This window comes from Grus americana, chromosome 3, assembly GCF_028858705.1.
Source record: "Grus americana isolate bGruAme1 chromosome 3, bGruAme1.mat, whole genome shotgun sequence".
Taxonomy (NCBI): domain Eukaryota; kingdom Metazoa; phylum Chordata; class Aves; order Gruiformes; family Gruidae; genus Grus; species Grus americana.
The window spans coordinates 27,256,377-27,273,661 of record NC_072854.1 but is presented as its reverse complement, the minus strand read 5'-3'; the positions used below and the strand labels follow the sequence as shown (position 1 = coordinate 27,273,661).

Genomic DNA, 17,285 nt, shown 5'->3' with positions numbered 1-17,285 from the left:
AACTGCTTATTAGAGAAAAAAGTTGGCATTTAAGACTCCAGAGAGTACTATTTATGAGCTTGTGGTACGTTGTTAATTTGTTCAGTGCTAGCGTAGCAGGTCAGGCTCTTTTGAATTGCAAGACTGTTTTCCTGTTAGCTCCAGAGGGAGAAGGTATGTTTTCTCCTTGTGTGGTCATTAGCACAGTTCTACTAGCATGGAAGTGATAAGAGCCCAGCAAAAGATTACCCTTTAAGAGAAGAAAAAAAAAAGGTGACTTGAAAGAATGTCCTTTCAATTTTCTTTTTTCTTTAAGAAAAAACCCCTCCTTTATCATTTCTGAGCTCTTTACCCTGATTCTGCAGATATTTCTCACATGTAAGTAAACATATGCTTGTCATAGCTCATTTGGTCTTATTTTCCTGAGCGCTGAACAACCACAGTTTCAAGAGCCACACGAGATGTTTTTATCAGTATCAGACCTTCTAGATGCATTTACAGTGTTTAGTCTAGATAAGGCAGTAATTTCTTACAATGTCATTGTGATTAAGCAACATAAGAATACAGTGACAGGATCATCGTAATTTTAAATCCACTTTTTATACACAAAGCCTATTATTTCTGTCTCTCTTACCTCTTTAAGCATATATTCATGCTGTCTGTAAGGTAATAACATGATTCCAAGGTCTGTGTAAGCCAAGTCTGTCTTTAGTTGACTCGGACAGTCAAAATTTAGAATAAAATATTTTTTCCTGTATATTATTGTTTTGATTACTACTTATGGCAGAAAAGAAATAGGTTTCTATAACTATAGATTTAGGTTTAAAAGGCTAAATGGTGAAAACAGTGTTTAATAATGCATGTTGCATTGTAGAAGCATGTAAAATGAAACCGATGAGAGTTAAATATCTTGGGTTTAGTGTGGTCATTGTAGTAAATTATTTGTAATACAGATGTCGTTCTGGAACCAATTGTGTCAGGAGATATGTGAAAACAGAACAAATAAACGATCCATGCTAAACATGATTATACTAACTCCCTTGAGCAGCCCTTCTGAATTACTGGAAGATTTCATGCGAACAAATTTGAGAATATACCAGGGAACTGAGGGTTAAAATATAATAATTACATTATTGAATAGATATATAATTTCTGCTTTGATATGGAGACTTATTTGCTAAACATCTGTACTAATATGGTACTGTCTGAACTGTCATCTATTCATGTTTTGTCATATGATACAGCTGCTGTCATATGTTATTAATAACAGATTTTTTTTAGCAACACTATGCCTTTGAATTTTAGTTTAAATCGGAATGCGATTTTGACATTTTTTGTCTTTTACACTGAATGGTTTATAAAAGTTAATCTTCCTGAGACATGCTAGTGCTGAAAGAGGAATCCTTTACACACAGCCTCGATTATATATTCTGTGTATTTATATCAGGAAGCTGGATTTTTCAGATTTTCCAGAGCTGTAGTTTTCACATGCTGAGACTCATTGCAGAAAGGCCTCTCAGGGGAAATACCTGTATTATACTTAACAATTACATGTTAGCTACAGCACATGCCGTACTGTGACATGATGAAGATACGTGAAAGGATTATTCATTTGGACTCCAGGAAGTTATTGTCAGCAAGGAAATTAAGGACAAAAATTAATATTTGAACGCCTTAACTCTCTATTTTCTTTAACTTAGGGATGCAGACTTGTTCCTGTTGGACACCAGAAAGGCTCAAGCTTCTGATGTGGGCTGGTTTGTGTTTGACATTACTGTGACCAGCAATCACTGGGTGATTAATCCACAGAACAATCTGGGCTTGCAACTCTGCGCTGAAACCGGGGACGGTAAGATCATAATTGTAGATCATAACGCCGTATATGCTCTTGTCATCTCTTGCTGGGAACCTTTTCTGGATGGGTGTTTTTTAATTTGACTGGTTGATAATTCACTGAAAGTTTATAAGCGAAGAACACAAGTCTTATCCTGCCATAGCTGACGTCTGCAAGCTTTCTATTATTCTTAATTCTGTAGAACATGGCAATTATAAAGCTAACTGAATCAAGTTAAATTAGATGATGCTTGGGATAAAAGCTCCTACGTACAAAAATGAAGTTCCAATTTAATGTTCTTCCCTGGGAATTTTTGTTTTAGAAAGTTTCTAAAGATCTTTCTGGGCTGAAGCCTGGAGAAATGTATAAAAAATCCCCCTTAGGACAGTTCAGGAGGTATCTCACAGCCACTGGTACTGATGTTGGAGAAAGATTAACAACAGGGTAATGTGGGAATTGGTTTTCTAAAATAAAAAAAAAATATCAATTTTTTTTAATCTTGAAATGGGTTAATAGGGTAATGTGGGAATTGGTTTTCTAAAATGAAAAAAAATAAATTTTTTTAAATCTTGAAATGGGTTAAAAATGCAAAATCTTGAAAATCTTAGCTGAAAATTAGAAAGAACACTATCAAAACTGAAGTCAATTTTTTGGAACAAATTTACTAGGCTACTACATTATTCACAGTTATGCTCGTCATTAAAAAGTGAAAATGCATCTCAATGCAAAATAATATTTTTAGAAGAAATGGTCTTTACTTAGACTTCTTTAGAAACTAATAAAAAGAGACTTATATACTGTTTTTTCTGTGGTGGTTCACTTAATCCATACTACTTTACAAGCAAACTTTCAGATTTAGCTCTTTCTTGTCAAAAAGCTTTTTATGTCAGAGGTCAAGGGATCTATGATGCCAGTTAATCTAAACCTTAGCTGACATAATGTTAATGAGTAGCAGAAGAAACCCTGGTGTAAGGATTAATGTTTTTTTCTTCTTTCTTTGTTCTGGCTACATTTTCTCATTGTTTTTGATCTGAATTCTCCCTCAGGCTCAGCTGGGCTGCGAACAAAGCCTCTCATACTTTTTCGGCAAGTGCTCCGGCTGCCGGAGAGTTATGCAAAAACTGTCCGCCATTAGGCACGATGCTTAAAAAGGGAGTTGGCAGGCTTGAACCAGAGCGGATGACCATTTCACCTAATATCGCCTATAGGGTCTGAGTACAGTCAGCGGGAAAAGGAGGCAGCAATGCAAAGTAGACCCCGTTGTCGCTGGGTTCAGCCAGCCCTCAGAGGCACGGCACACGAGCCCGGGCTGTGCGGGGAGAGGCTCTGTTAGGCAGCCTGGGTTTGTGAAGCCATTTTTAAGCCCTTCAAATGCTGGAGAGGTGACACCTCCGTTAGGCATCCAAATTAGGTGGACTGGCTTCTGGCCAGCTTTCCTGCTCCAGAATAAACTCCATCCTTGAGGTTTTTTTTCCAGGAGATTCAAATACAGAAATTCTCGAAAATTAAATATCCATGAAAGGCATTCATTAAGAAACCCTGGAACCATCAACTTGTTGGTTCTAGCCTCAAAATTATATCCGTTCAGTAAACAACGGGAAAGTTTGTATGGGTAAAAGGAAACCTTTAGGTTAATACACTGAAGAAATTGTAAATGAATGGTTTATGTAAATATTTCCCCTGTCCTACTCCCAAGATCAGAAAGGTGATAGATAATTTTCTATTTTATATTCCAAAGCCACAGGCAGTTTTACCTCCTGCACCTCACTTATTTGAATTTCTCAACACAGCTGCTTGAGTGAGGAGGGGATTCCCCTCTTCCCTCACTTTCTGTTCCCTTTTCAGTTTATTCACAAGAGGAGTGCCCTTCTAGGGACTAAAGTTTTCAAAACTAGAGGGAAGACCTGTGCTATACCACTTCAGCTTAGCATAAGGAAAATCATCCCTTCGTGCTCTTACAATTTTGCTCTTAAGGCTTTGATTATTTTCACTGGGTTGCTGTTACTTCTGGAAGCTATTAGAAACACCAGCAGTTGAATGACATGTTTGTGTACAGATGGAACACGAATTTTTATACATGACTCAGTACGTAGTGGACTCTGTCTGTAACCCAGAGAACCCCACTCACCTTCCCTCCAACCAGTTTTCTACGAGACTGGTTCAGATCGACTCAAGAACCTTCCCTTGGCTCCAGTGAACTTCAGGCCGTGCAGGTCTGAAGCACGTTTCTTCGTGCCTCCAGCTGTCTGTTGAGTGTATGGGAGGTAGAGGAGTCCTGACCCCATAACTGGAGAGACATTTATGATAAGACCTGATCCATTAACCTTTCTATTGCAACAGACCGTTAAACTAAATGGGATTCTGTTAAGCCAGAGGATCCCTGTGTGAGGTATTCAGGTGCTGCACTGGGGCCCTGGATAATCAAGTCTGTAAATCGTACTAATTTTTAGATTTATTCATACAGCGCCTTTAAAATGGGGTGCCAATAATTACTGAGACTCTGGGGTGCTACTATATTGTTATCATTACCATTAACACTAATCTTGCAGTTATCTTTCAGTGACTTTTTCGGCAATTACTTGTGTAGATATATTTCTTTGGTGATCCCTGAAGATGGTGCATAAATAATAATAATGTCTACATGAGGAATAAAAAAAAATTGTAACTATTTAATATAACAGTGTGATAAAAACAACTTTGGAAGAATGTCTGGTTGTTGTAATTCATATTTTTGCCCCTTTGAAAATGCTGAAAAAGTACAAAAAGCCACATGACATTGGAATGTGTTTTCTTTTTTCTTTAAGACAGTATTTGGTATCATACGCCTCATTTTAGCATGAAATGTAGACTTTTTCTCTTAATGGGACGTTTTATTTTGAACAGTAAGAATAAAGGTTTGCATGACACATATGGAAGCTGTCAACATATAATGCACTGTTTCCCTCGGGCTGTGGTAAATTAAGGATCAGGGGTTTTTTATTCTCTTTTTTAATGTCTCCTCAACATTCTGCAGCATCCCCTTTTGGCTGATTCCCTTCTTTTGACACCAAAACTCTCCATGGTGTTTAAAATGAGAGGTGATCATTTTCACACTGATGGAAGTGCGGGTGTTAGATGAATTGCAGCATAAAATCAATGCAGATGCAGAAACAATTCGAAAAGCTCCATGTGACGCTTTTCCTGTATATATACCATATGTCTCCTAAGACTTAAAACATGTTCCAGTGAATCAGCACCTTTATATTAACATTTAACATTTTTATAATTGGAAGTTAGCAGCGGTTTGAACATCACTTTTACTGGGGGAGTATAAATAGCTGCAAGAATATTCCTTTTGCTGTTTATATCATTACTGAAGAGAACCTAGCATTGTCTACAGAAAATGGGAGAGGGAGATAAGATGTAATGATGATTGTTGACGATGCACAGAGTAAAACAGGTTCCAAATACACAGCGCTCAATACGACATCCTGGGTAGCCCCCACAGCCACGTAGTTCTGTGCCTTTTCTTAGACTACTACAGCTCTCGGTTATTTTCCATCCGCCTGCACATCAGAGGGGAAGAAACTGGTGGTAACTTTGAAAAGCCCAAGCTGATTAAGGTGATTTCTGTTACTGCATAGTCCTATGGAAGGTTTCTTTGGGCTTTCTTGCCGTTTGAGGTGGGCAGGCAGCAAGAATCCTCAGCTCCCCAACTCTGACTCTTACTTCAGGTATTTTTTTTTTCCTCAGAGCAAAGGGAAACTTGAAAGAAATAGGTTCCTTGATCCAAGTGAAGCCTAGGGAAGGCCAATTCTCTCTCCAGCACGTATTTGGGTATACTCCGACATGTGTCCCCTGGAAGGGGGTTTGGCTCCTGCTCCTACGTGCTGCAGAAAGGTTTGGTAATGTCCTTCTCCAGCGATGATGGGGGAGGCATTAAGAGACACAATCTCTCTTTTTTAACCTCTCCTTCTTTCAGCCTGGGCCTTTCAGGGTCCCTTTCTCCTACGAAGCCTTCAGAGAGGCAGCATGGCCACATTCTCTATGTCTCAGGGGGTGGCTACCTTGCTTTCAACCCATAGCAACCTGCGGCAGCACTCTGGCTTCTTCGGGTAGTCAGCTGAATACTTTACATTAGCCTTTGCCTCACCTTTACAACACTAAATGTTATCGATCTCGTCCCAAGGTTGCCCCCAGTCAACCTTGGCACCTAATTTACATGACCACAGTAGCCATTAGGTACTCTGGAGGATGCTGCTGGGTTGTTACATTTAAGTCTCTTGGTGGATCTGGTATTTACAAGGCAAAGTATCAGGAGCGAGTTCACGTTCATTAGTGTCCTTACAGTGGGGGAATTTAGGATATATATATTTATATTGATATATATATGGACTTTGGCAGGCAATAGCCCTGCCTAAATTCTGAGCCATCTGGAAGCCATATAGCCATGTTAGCACAGCACTGAACCCGAGCTAATATATCCTGCCCCTCAGCAGGTTTTATTAGCTTGGGCTCAAGCGCTGCCTAAGTGCAGCTACATGAGTTCTGGTTCAGAGCTGACTTTGGCCAAAGTTACACTAGTAAATTAAACATGCTCAGGAATACCGTGGTGTGAAACGAGCTGGAGGGATGACTCTCTCAGTCTCCAAAACAGGGTGACCCCATGGCAGCCGCCTCCTTGGGAGAGGTCCCTGAGGCACCGCCTTGGGGTGCTGCGGACCCTGTGGTGGGGCTGGCACAGGAGGTGAGTGCACCAGGAGCACCCTCCCACCCCGAGCAGAGCGGATGATCCAGCTCCAGCGCCTGGGAGCACTCCTGGGCACTCTTTAATTTACGCAGATAGGTGTAACCCCTCTTTCCAGCTGGGTCAGAAATACAGTCAGCATTTTCTTGTGTCTGCTTGTAGCAAGCGATGTGAACACACCCTTTGTTAGTAAGGGCACACTTACTTTAAGCAGGAGGGTCAGGAAGGTGAGATGGGCTCCTGCCCCTTCTCCTGCCACCGCTGCATACTGGTGCATACTGGTCCTGGCTGTAAAGCTGTGCTACTCCCACTCCGCTCTGCTCCCCAGACAGATGAAGGATACATCTGCTTCTCAGCACCAGTATTTTAGAGATAATGGCGTTTGTGTTTTGTTTCATTCAGAAGACTTTTATCCATTTTATTCTTTGGTGGATGACCAATTAATCTAATCTCTCCTTGTTTTATTGTCTTCCTGAACACATTTTTAACTGTGCAGAAAAGCCCTAGGACTCCCACACACCATTTGCAGTTTAAGTACATTAAATTGAAAGGATAAATAAAGTACTTAGCAAGTGTATTTGTGTATGATTACATCTGATTTTTTGTGTAAGCATACATGGTACTGCCACATTATACGGCATACCATGGCTCCTAATGTGTTCCCAAGTGCTTTCTTCAAGAGCATTATGAATACCAAAATCAACACAAAAAGATACGCAAAATTCCTTCAACTGAACTGAATAAAACCAACAAAATGTAAGATTTTAAAACCAGAAGCTGAACCTTTAGTTTCAACTAAAGCTGGGAAGCCTAGGAAATGCAGAGCAGACCATCCAAGACCACCCATTTTTCAGAATTCCTTAAAGCCTCCAGGGAGCAGAGGAGTTAATAAAACTGAAGATATCTTGTTGTTGTTGTTTCAAAAACATATTTTATGTTGATATAGATAAATGTGTCCACCAAAGGAAAAGTTTGCATAACAGTTTATGTAGATGACACAATAGAAATGGTATAAAATACTTTGGAGTGTTGAGGATGTCATATATGGGCCATCACATTTGTGTTGTTAGGTTTTCTCTTCTCCTTTTTTTAATAAGCCTTCATTTAAGCTTTGGTAGCCAAACTCTACCTCAATTATTTTGTTTCTGTGAAGTCCCATTGCTCTCAAGAGCACTGTTCAGGCATGAGAAACCACACAAGTTTCTATCTAATTTTGAAAACTGCTTTGCGAGCTTTCAGACTCAGAGCCTCAGGACAATTTTTGCTCAAATATTAGATGTTATTGGACTTTGGAGCCTTTCTCCAAAAGGCCTTTCCCAATCCTCATTTCACATATCACTCCCCAGGAGGAGGAAACCATAGGTGTGGCATTGGAAATTATTTTTTTTTCAGCAAACCAGAAATGAATTCTCAGCATCACTAAAGTTTTCATTTCTATCTACGAATATATAAAATTTTTAGCAAAATAACTACTATGGCCTAGCAGTAGTGGTTAATCTGTGAAATGTGTTTTGTGGCTAGTTGAACACTTTTGAAAGTAAATAAGTGCTTGTTTTTCATAACAGAATGAGTGGTTTGCTGCAGTTCGATGACTCAGGACAAAATAATGGATCTTGGAATCACTCATTGTCCTGCGTTGCCAGTGTAAATCTGGCCAAGATGCATAATGGCTGAAAGCTCTTGCAAAATTAGTGTCTGCTCTATGCCTTACATAAAATATATACTGCCTGAGGAGAGGCAGCCAAGTAACAAATCTTACCACTGTCGTTGGCATCCACACTGGCGATCTCAGAAGAAGTCAGCTTTCTGAATGTCATGACAAACGAGGCGATGTCTCCAGGTCAGGACTGTGAGACAGATTGTTATTGAAAGCTTGAAGGGCTTTTGCATTTCCATGTGGAGCAGCTGGGGAGGGGGGAGGGAAATGAGCTTTTAAGATGGAACTTGATCAGTTCGTGAGAAGAATTGTATGATACAATTGTCACAGCAGAAAAATGGATGTAGTGACACAGCAAATAGCTCCGCAGTTATGATCCTGAGTGCTATTCCTATCCTGTGCGTAAAAAAAAAAAAAAAAGAAACAAAATCATCAGGATTGTCGAGGTAGCACCTTTTTATAAGCTGAACTTCACAGTTATTTTTGCAGCAGTGATTCCTTTATCGTAAGGGGACAGAACGTGAAAAGGCAAATAATATGAATTCAGTTCAGTCAGTCAAACCGGCACTTCCATACAACCTTTTATGCAAACTGCTAAGGGCACTTTACTATCACATAGAATAAAAGCCAAAAATAAGTTTAAATGCCAAGTCAAACAAATACATCTTGCCAAAGACTCAAAATCATATGAATAAGGACTAAGGAGTTCAGCAGATTTGGAACATAATGCTTTAAATAAGTCTTAGCCTCCAAATATACCTGTCAATACGGAGAAGAGATAATAAATTATCATAGCAGGATTGAGAAGCGCATGCCAGAATGTGAGGAACACAAAGGCTCTGGACTGTCCCCACACAGAGTAAGTCCATCTGTTACGCTTATTTGTTTGTTCTAGGTGTAGGGGCAATTGCAGTGATTAGGTTCAGTGGAGCAGGCACTAGCTGACTGCTGGCTTTTTGCAGTTTCTTCTTCTTTTCTTCTAAAGTCTGAAGAAGTCTTTGAAATCCTCAGAATTAAAGATACGATGGATGTGTAAAACCAAATCCATTTTTCAGAATGCTTGACCATGTTCGATTCTTGTTCAGAGACGCTCAAGAGAAGCAGGGAGACACACCTTGCTGTTTTGGTTTTACCAGTTTCACGTGGGTGAAGCTCTGAGGGAAGGTGTACTTAAGCAGGTCAGCCTGACTCATTCAGCTGATTTTAGAAAATATTGCCCTAATACCACGGTATGGAACAACTGCGTGCTGGAGACACCTGGGTTTTCAGTTGTCATCGGAGCCAAGAGTTTTCTAATTGCTTACAAGAGATGATAGACTAAAACCGCTTACTAAAAACGAAGCCCATAAATGATTCTTGCTACAAAGGCCAATTCAGGTTGGAGTAAGATTTTTCCTCCTGTGTTCTGAAATCCGCACTACAGACAAAGGCGAGGACTACCTAACAAGAGCATAGCACACAGATGGAACTACTCCTGTGGCAGAAAGCTCGATGCATTTCAGAGGCAGGATACTTTGAAATATCTCCTGTTCCGGAAGGGGCAAAGCTTTGTGTTCTTAGACGAAAGGAAATCTCCCACACGCACTTTTTTTTTTTTTTTTTTAAATAAAGGATAATAGAAGTTCTGTAAATGCAAACTTTCTTTTGCACAGAAGCAACCTAAAATGGAGACAACATATGTGGTTTGAATGTACAAACCAAACAGTTCAGAGATCCTCCTCGGAAGAAATATAGCGTCTCAAGGGCATTGTATATTTTGATTGTTTCATCTTCTGAAAGTTGCAGTTATGCTAGGGTATGTGATAAACTGAGAGAGAAAAGTTTAGTGATGAACCTACGGAAGTCAATAAAAGTTTTCCTGTTGACTGCACTAGAAGCCGATTCAGTGCATATACCATTCATGAACTGAACAAACAAGTCCTAAAAACTCAGTTTGGCTGCTTAAAAGATCAAGCAAATAAAGGACTAAAGTCACATAAGCTGTTTCTGTGTGCAGAAAGGCTGTGGGTTACAGGATTAATTTTTTTATAGTATATCTCTATACCTTGAATAACCAAGTAAGCCTTAACTTGTGGAATCTTAATAGCCATCTCATTGCTGAAGTCTAAAGGAAACCCAGAGGAAACTTAATAATATTAAAAGTTATTTTAAAGGGAGTTCACATTGGTTTGAAGGGTATTTTGCTTCGCACACAATATCCACCATTGTAAATTCAGAGAACCTAGATTTAAATTCAGAAAACCTCCACACATCTTTACAGCCCTCAGTATATAAATCTAATAGTATTCTTAAAATGTCCACCAGTAAGGTATTAATCTTTTACAGATAAAATTAAAATTCTGAAAGTCATTGGAACAAAAAATAAAGAAAAATAGTAAAAATATTCCCTCTAGAAATGAGGGGAAACTTGGAACTTTGTGGTAAGAGGCTAGTTTGTCCATGTTGCAATGAATAGAGAATAGTCTGTACAGTTTTTCATATCTGACTCGCAAGAGCAGATTGGGACATATAGAAATTAATGTTACTGAATTATTTAATAGCAATTCAAACACATGAAGAGAAGAATTAAAGAAACACAAGGCCAAAAATCCATTTAAAATTAAATCAGAAGCTTCAACAAATATAGTTTTCCCTCGCAGTCAAAAAAGTAATTAACAAAATTGTTCAGAATATGTTGCCAATTACTCTGCTCCATAACTGCTAACTTTCTCAGTTCTTCTCCTGCCTTTGCTGGGCTTTCTGTCACTGGAAACATCTTAAACCAATTTAAAGTGCTACACCTGAATAAACATGTTGTAAAAGTGTTTATGTATTGAAGTGGGTCAGTTCAAGGTATGGTATTTGGCTGGAACTTCTAATTTCTCTTTTTACTGCAAAAGGGCTGCCAGAAGGAGGAAGTCTGAGCTGAATTAATACATTTGTTACAGTGGAAGTAGAATGGAAACTACTTTAACCACAAATCAAACTGCCTCTTTCATTTACGCCAGTGATAGAGTTTTTCTAAGAAATATAGACTCTGGCGTACAGCCACTGTAAGTTTGTGTTTGAAAAGGAAACCTATATGCTTATTTCTATAAGGTTTACTCCTATGCTTATTTGCAAGTTCTTGCTCAGGATGATTGAGTTAACGGCGTGATACGCTGGTGAGGCAGATGCTCCTTCCCTGCCCGCGTAGCAAACTTTTTCCAGTCGGTTTAGCAGAATCCCCGGGCGCCCCGATGCCGCGCAGCGCAGGCAGTGCCTGTGCCCGCACCTTCCCGTTTAAAGGACCTCTGTGTCCCCCACCCAGCACAGCTGCACAGCTTCACATGACACTGTCTCATTTTCTGACGGTTGAAGGGCTCTGCATAATACACGTATGCACAAAAGTGTTTACGCTGCCAAAATAAATTCTGTTAAGAGCAAGGGTTTATTTGTTAAAATGTCACTGATGCAGTTTCAGTGACTTGTTTTGCTTTCTTTTCTTTTACTGAGGTTTAGATCCTATAATATAGTGAGGTTACCACACAGTCCTGACTGAACAAATACTTTAAAGAAATATGCACATCCCCTGGGAACAGAACCAAAGTTAATAATGTACATATTTCAAACTCTGTTCTCCTGAACGACTGAATGCCTTCCTACCTTTACTAGTGAATGAACATCAGTTTGAGTAACACTGCACGATATTTATTTTTAAAGCAGAAGTATATTTATTATCTACACTTCTCTTTTTGCTACCGATTTGCTTTGGGGATATAAGGTTCCATATCTCACACTGAAGTGATGCAAAAATTAGATGACTGCATTACATTATCCTTTCGATAGCCTATAGACTTTAATGGGGGTCATTTATTTTTCAGTTCTATTCATGTGTACATGAGACTGAATTAAAATACCTGAGTAATGAATAAGATATATAGCACACAGAGACTGCAATTTTATGCTATGACAAACTAACTGTAAAGCTGTTGAAACTTTTGTAAATCGTTGAATTTTTTTATCTTTTAAGTTCCGTTCCACAAAATGCAGTTAAGATTCTTAATCACGTAAATTCAGGATTATGGGCAAAATCCTTGCCATGCTTCAGTCAGCAGTTGAACTCCCACCGTGGCTTCAGGAGGGGCAGAATTTCACCTTTTAACTTACAATTTCCATTACTTCATAGGTCGAAGTATCAATGTCAAATCTGCTGGCCTGATTGGAAGACATGGGCCTCAGTCAAAGCAACCATTCATGGTTGCGTTCTTCAAGGCAAGTGAAGTGCTTTTCCGTTCTGTCCGAGCGGCCAACAATAAAAGGAAAAATCAGAACCGCAACAAATCCAGTAGTCATCAGGAGTCTTCTAGGATGCCAAGTGTTGGGGGTAAGGTGAAGCTATGATTTACTAGTCTTTTTAAAGGAGTTATGGGCACCTGCTCAAATGCAGTGGAGTCACAGCAGCTTAAGATTCTGTTCAGTGGCTGAACTGTCAGAAACTGTGTTCCTGCTCTAATTTGACCTGCCCCCTGCCCCCCATCCCTCAGCTTTGGTCTTTTGCTATGTTGGCCCAGAGCATGATCTACCTTCTGTGAGTAAGGTCACTTACATGTTTCATGGGCTGCTGGATGGTGAAATGCCCAAGGAGTTTGGGAAAGGCTGCACCTGAGCTTGAAACTAGTTCTACGTAGTAGGCAACTGGATGGGATCTTTGCTACACATGACAAAAAGGTAGAGAGAGTAGAGAGGAGGGTCGCACCCCAACTGCTTGTCAAGGAAGCATCAGCAAAAGACCGTGTTTGGACTCTTGTTTAACTGCCTCTTAGCTGAAGAAGCCAAGATGTAACACAAAAATCTGAATACTGGAAATAAAGAAGCTTAACCAATCTGTGAAAGTGTAAACTGTTTATGAGTTCAGACCAGCTGACATGTATTGACATAAATAGAGTGTATCCCTGAACGGGAGTGAATTAGATCCCTTATTTACCTGAAAAGTACTGACAATAATGCACGTGAAAACATTCTTAGTCCCCTTAGAGCCTGAGTAAGTTTTGCTCCAATTCTTTCCTGAAATGCTCCTTCAGCTGAAGGCACAAAGTCACTTTCTAAACATTCTCATTTTTGAACAAACATTCCTACTTTTCAGATACAGGGTGTGAAAATGTATCTTTCTAAAAGTATGGCAATTCTAGTACCAGCATATCAAAACCTCAATGTAAATGCTACTCTTAAGCCCTGTGGATGTCTACAAGTAAGCAAATTAGTATTTAGTGGAAAAAAATCAGCCCTGAAGTGGAACACATCTGTTTGAGGAGAACCATTATGAGCATTAGGTATTACTCATATCCATCTCAGAACCTCAAAAGCGGCAGACTAGAGACTCCTCTAATGTAATGCATAAGCCTTTCCCTGAACTTCTGCACAAGGATGAATTTTGCCCTAACAACCACAAACTGCTACTGAGTTGCTAAATAAGTCATAGAAATTATCTTAATAACTTATCTTTCTAAACTTATTTAAAGTTTACCTGGTGATATACTGGAATAAAATCCCACTTTAAGATTAAAAATGAGTATTAAATCATATCCTGGGGAAAAAAAAAATTATTGCTTCAGTAGTGGGTTCAATTTTATTTACGTATGATGTATAGGTGGTAAAAATACTGTGCGATTTCTCTAGTTTCCGCTGAGGACCTGTAGGATAGTTATTTCTCAGGTAGATGACTTAGAGAGATGCACATGTTTCCTCTGAGGACTCTAGCTTTTGAAAAGCCCCCGACATTTGTTAAGGCACGAGGGATCTCTATTTACAACTGTGTTTTGTTAGGGGGTTTTGGAGGTTTTTTTTTTAGTATTGTCAAGTTTTCTGATATGTTGTATAGCTATACCACAAATAGCTCATCTGCACAATTGACTTCTAACCTCTTTTTAATCAATATTGAAGGGGAGCAGTTATTAATATCTAATGCACATCAGTTAAGCTTGTTAGCTGATGCTTGCTCTAAATTCATTCACCTCGGTAGAGGGACCAAATGTGCAATTTTTCTGCAGAAACTGTTCCTTCTATTTTACTGTTATCATATGATGCACTTCCCTGTTTTCATAAAAGGGCTTTGGACTTAATGACACAACATGAGGGTGGGGTTTTGGGGATTTTGTTTGTTTTTAAATACAGTCAAAGATGATCTGTGCAACTGTGTTAACTCCAAAATATATCTTACCTCAAGGGTAAGTAATATTAAGTAATATTCTCTCTGCACAAAAAATATTAAATTTTTTTTTCATATTTCCTGGAAAATAGCTACTAATTTTGAGCATTATATTATTTTGAGGGAGTGGAAAATCATCAAAGTACATGGTACACACAAGAAGCCTAAATATAATACTTTCAGATTGAACTCCATCTTTCTAGCCCATGAGGAAATGAGAATTGAATGGATTTATTAAGCCTCCTTGATTATAGCAGGAAAGCCGAACACAAGCTCCCTGCTGGTTTAACCTGGGAAAAACTCAACCTTAACACATGCCAGCAAGTTGCATCGGCTTGAGAATTACCTCGGGAAGAGCTGTCTGTATGTCTCCAAACACTGGTCAACCTCATTTGTGCATCCAGTCATGCTCCAGAACTGTTGTAAAACAAGAAAAATCAGGACATGTCTAGTGAAATGTGCATTATGAAACAAATTTTCTCCTAAACTCTTTAGGTCCCTAGTCTGCATAAGTGTAGAGGTATATCACTATAAATAGTATCATCCATGCCAGATATCTGTCAAAAAAGATTGCAGTTCAAGAAAACCATTCTGTTAAAACAAAATTAGGTTAAGAAGTAATTGCGTGTGTGATTGCATCAAAGGCAGGACAGCAACCTCGACTGGAGATGGAGGCAGCAAGAGATGGGCAGGCTGGAACAGTACTTTGTGATAGTATATATAAAGATGTCTATATGTCTTTATTTCCCTTGCCAAAAAAACCCCCACATTACATTTCTTATAAATATATTTTTTTGCCCTTCTTCCACAGCTCTTTCTGCTATGTAGGAGTTTGGCCCACAACTGCCATTTCTGAATAACTGAGGAACAATATTTTTTAGTCACAATAGCCTACAGTTTTAATTCTTGACAGGATAAGCATATGGGCCTTGAAGCTACAGTATGTGAAATTGGATCCTTGGCACCAGATCTTATTATAAATGTCACATTTGATACTTATATGAAATGTTACATTACACACAACATTTGTCCTATATGAAAGATAGAATTCAAGGAAGGAATACGAACTTGCCTGAATCTCACTTTCTTCATACATGTGTGGGTTAGATGGTTTGCAGATACATGTCTGCATATGAATCACAGACCATCACATCAGGTGTTCTGACGGGACCGTTCATCCACTGCTGGTTAACTTATAGTCAAATAATTTAGAGCACCAAGACAATGAAGACATCTATGTGATGACTTCTTACATATTCATCATTCAGCCTTTCTCCTTTAACTGTAGGTACTTCCACTACATTCTGGTGTTAAAACTTCTGTACGTATTGTTAAATACAAAAATGTCATGACTTAGAGAAAACTGTCAAAAGCACAGTCTTCAGCTTTCATTTGTTTGCCTGCTTGGGTGCTATTTAAACCAGATTGTGACTTTCCTGACTTTCTCATATGCATATCTTCCCCATATTTTTTAATCACATTTTTTTTGCAAAGTAACTTGCATTCTTTAAGATGGAATTTTAAATTTCCATTAATAGTTGAAACAGCAAAGCTCAATATTTACCTGCTATGAACATTGATATTAGTCAAAATCAGTATACAGATCCTTGTAAAGAGCGATCAGTGAAACAGAGTTCAAATTTTTTTGTTAAAGTTTACTCTCCACTACCTTCACCTTACTTCTAATTTGTGTGAAGAACATACTAGATTATTACAGACAACTCAGTGCAAAGGATGACTAAGAGTTCTTGATTACATTGAAGGCATACAGATTTTTGAAAACTCGTGGTGTCCTAAGGTATCCTGCCTTGCTTCCAGTGGCTACTCCAGAAAGGCACAGGACTCCCATAGGATGTGGGTATGTATTTTAACCATACCTACACTGGGACAGCTAAGGGTATCTGAGATGGCAATAGGTAACTAACTACCTGTGGAGAACCTTTAGTGAGTGTCACTGAGAATCAGCCCATGAAGGGCTACGAAAATACCATAGGAAAGAAGGCAGCATTCAACTTTAAAAAGGAATGAGGATTTGGTGTATTATAGCTTAGAAAGCCTAACTTAACATCCCTGGTGGTACCTGAACACATTATTTAACACTGCAAATGGATACAGCTTGAGTTGTGCACAGCTTTTGACACAGTTTCAGGAGATATATTGGGGCTCAGGTATATTCAACAGAAAGTGCATACATAGCCTGTTTAAAAAAAAAAGAAAAAGCGTATTCAAAGATCATGTTACCAATAAGAGTAAATTTTGTGTGGGCATTTTGAATGACCTCTCACTGATTCTCTTCTGGATCTCATTCAGCACAACATTTTATTGGTAATTTGGATGATTGATCACTCCTCCCAGATCTGGTATCCTCTGTGAACTTGCAGAGAGCGCACTCTGTGCTATTGTCCAGGTTACTAACAAAGACATTAATTACTATTGGCACCAGTACTGCTCCTTTAGGGAAATCCCTAGCAACCAGCTGCCAGCTGGACTTCGTACCACTGATCACAACCCTTTCAGCCCAGCAGCCCAGCCAAGTTTCCACCCATTATATTCCTTACCTATCCAAACCGGATCTGACCAATTCGGCTATAGGAAAACAATGGGTGACTGTATCAGAAACCTTCCTAAAAGCAAAGTGAAGAACACCCCAATGCTCTTCATAGGCCCCAAAGTTAGTCAGCTCATCACAGAAAACAATCATATTGGTTAGGCACATTTCGGCTTAGTAAATCCATGCTGACTCTTCCCAAACACCTTCTTGTTCTTCATGTGTTTGGACACAGCTTCAAGGAGGATTTGCTCACAGACTTCCCAAAAACTGAGGTTAAGCTGATTGGCCTTCTTGAAGACGGGTATGACATTTTCCATTTTTGAATCATCAGAAATATTCTCCAGTCACTGTGAACACTCAAAACTGACAGAG

The 17,285-nt window shown here is 39.1% G+C and overlaps 1 protein-coding gene across 3 annotated transcripts in view; it reads left to right on the top strand.

Moving 5' to 3' along the window:
* BMP5 (bone morphogenetic protein 5) overlaps window positions 1-17,285 on the top strand; it is a 56,755-nt gene that overhangs the window by 28,629 nt on the left and 10,841 nt on the right. For 2 of the 3 annotated variants that reach the window (XM_054822502.1, XM_054822505.1), the window contains exons 3-4: window positions 1,680-1,828; window positions 12,344-12,541. In XM_054822502.1, the coding sequence (XP_054678477.1) occupies window positions 1,680-1,828; window positions 12,344-12,541 (347 nt within the window). The remainder of the gene's footprint in view (window positions 1-1,679; window positions 1,829-12,343; window positions 12,542-17,285) is intronic. The other variant, XM_054822503.1, reaches the window with a different exon arrangement.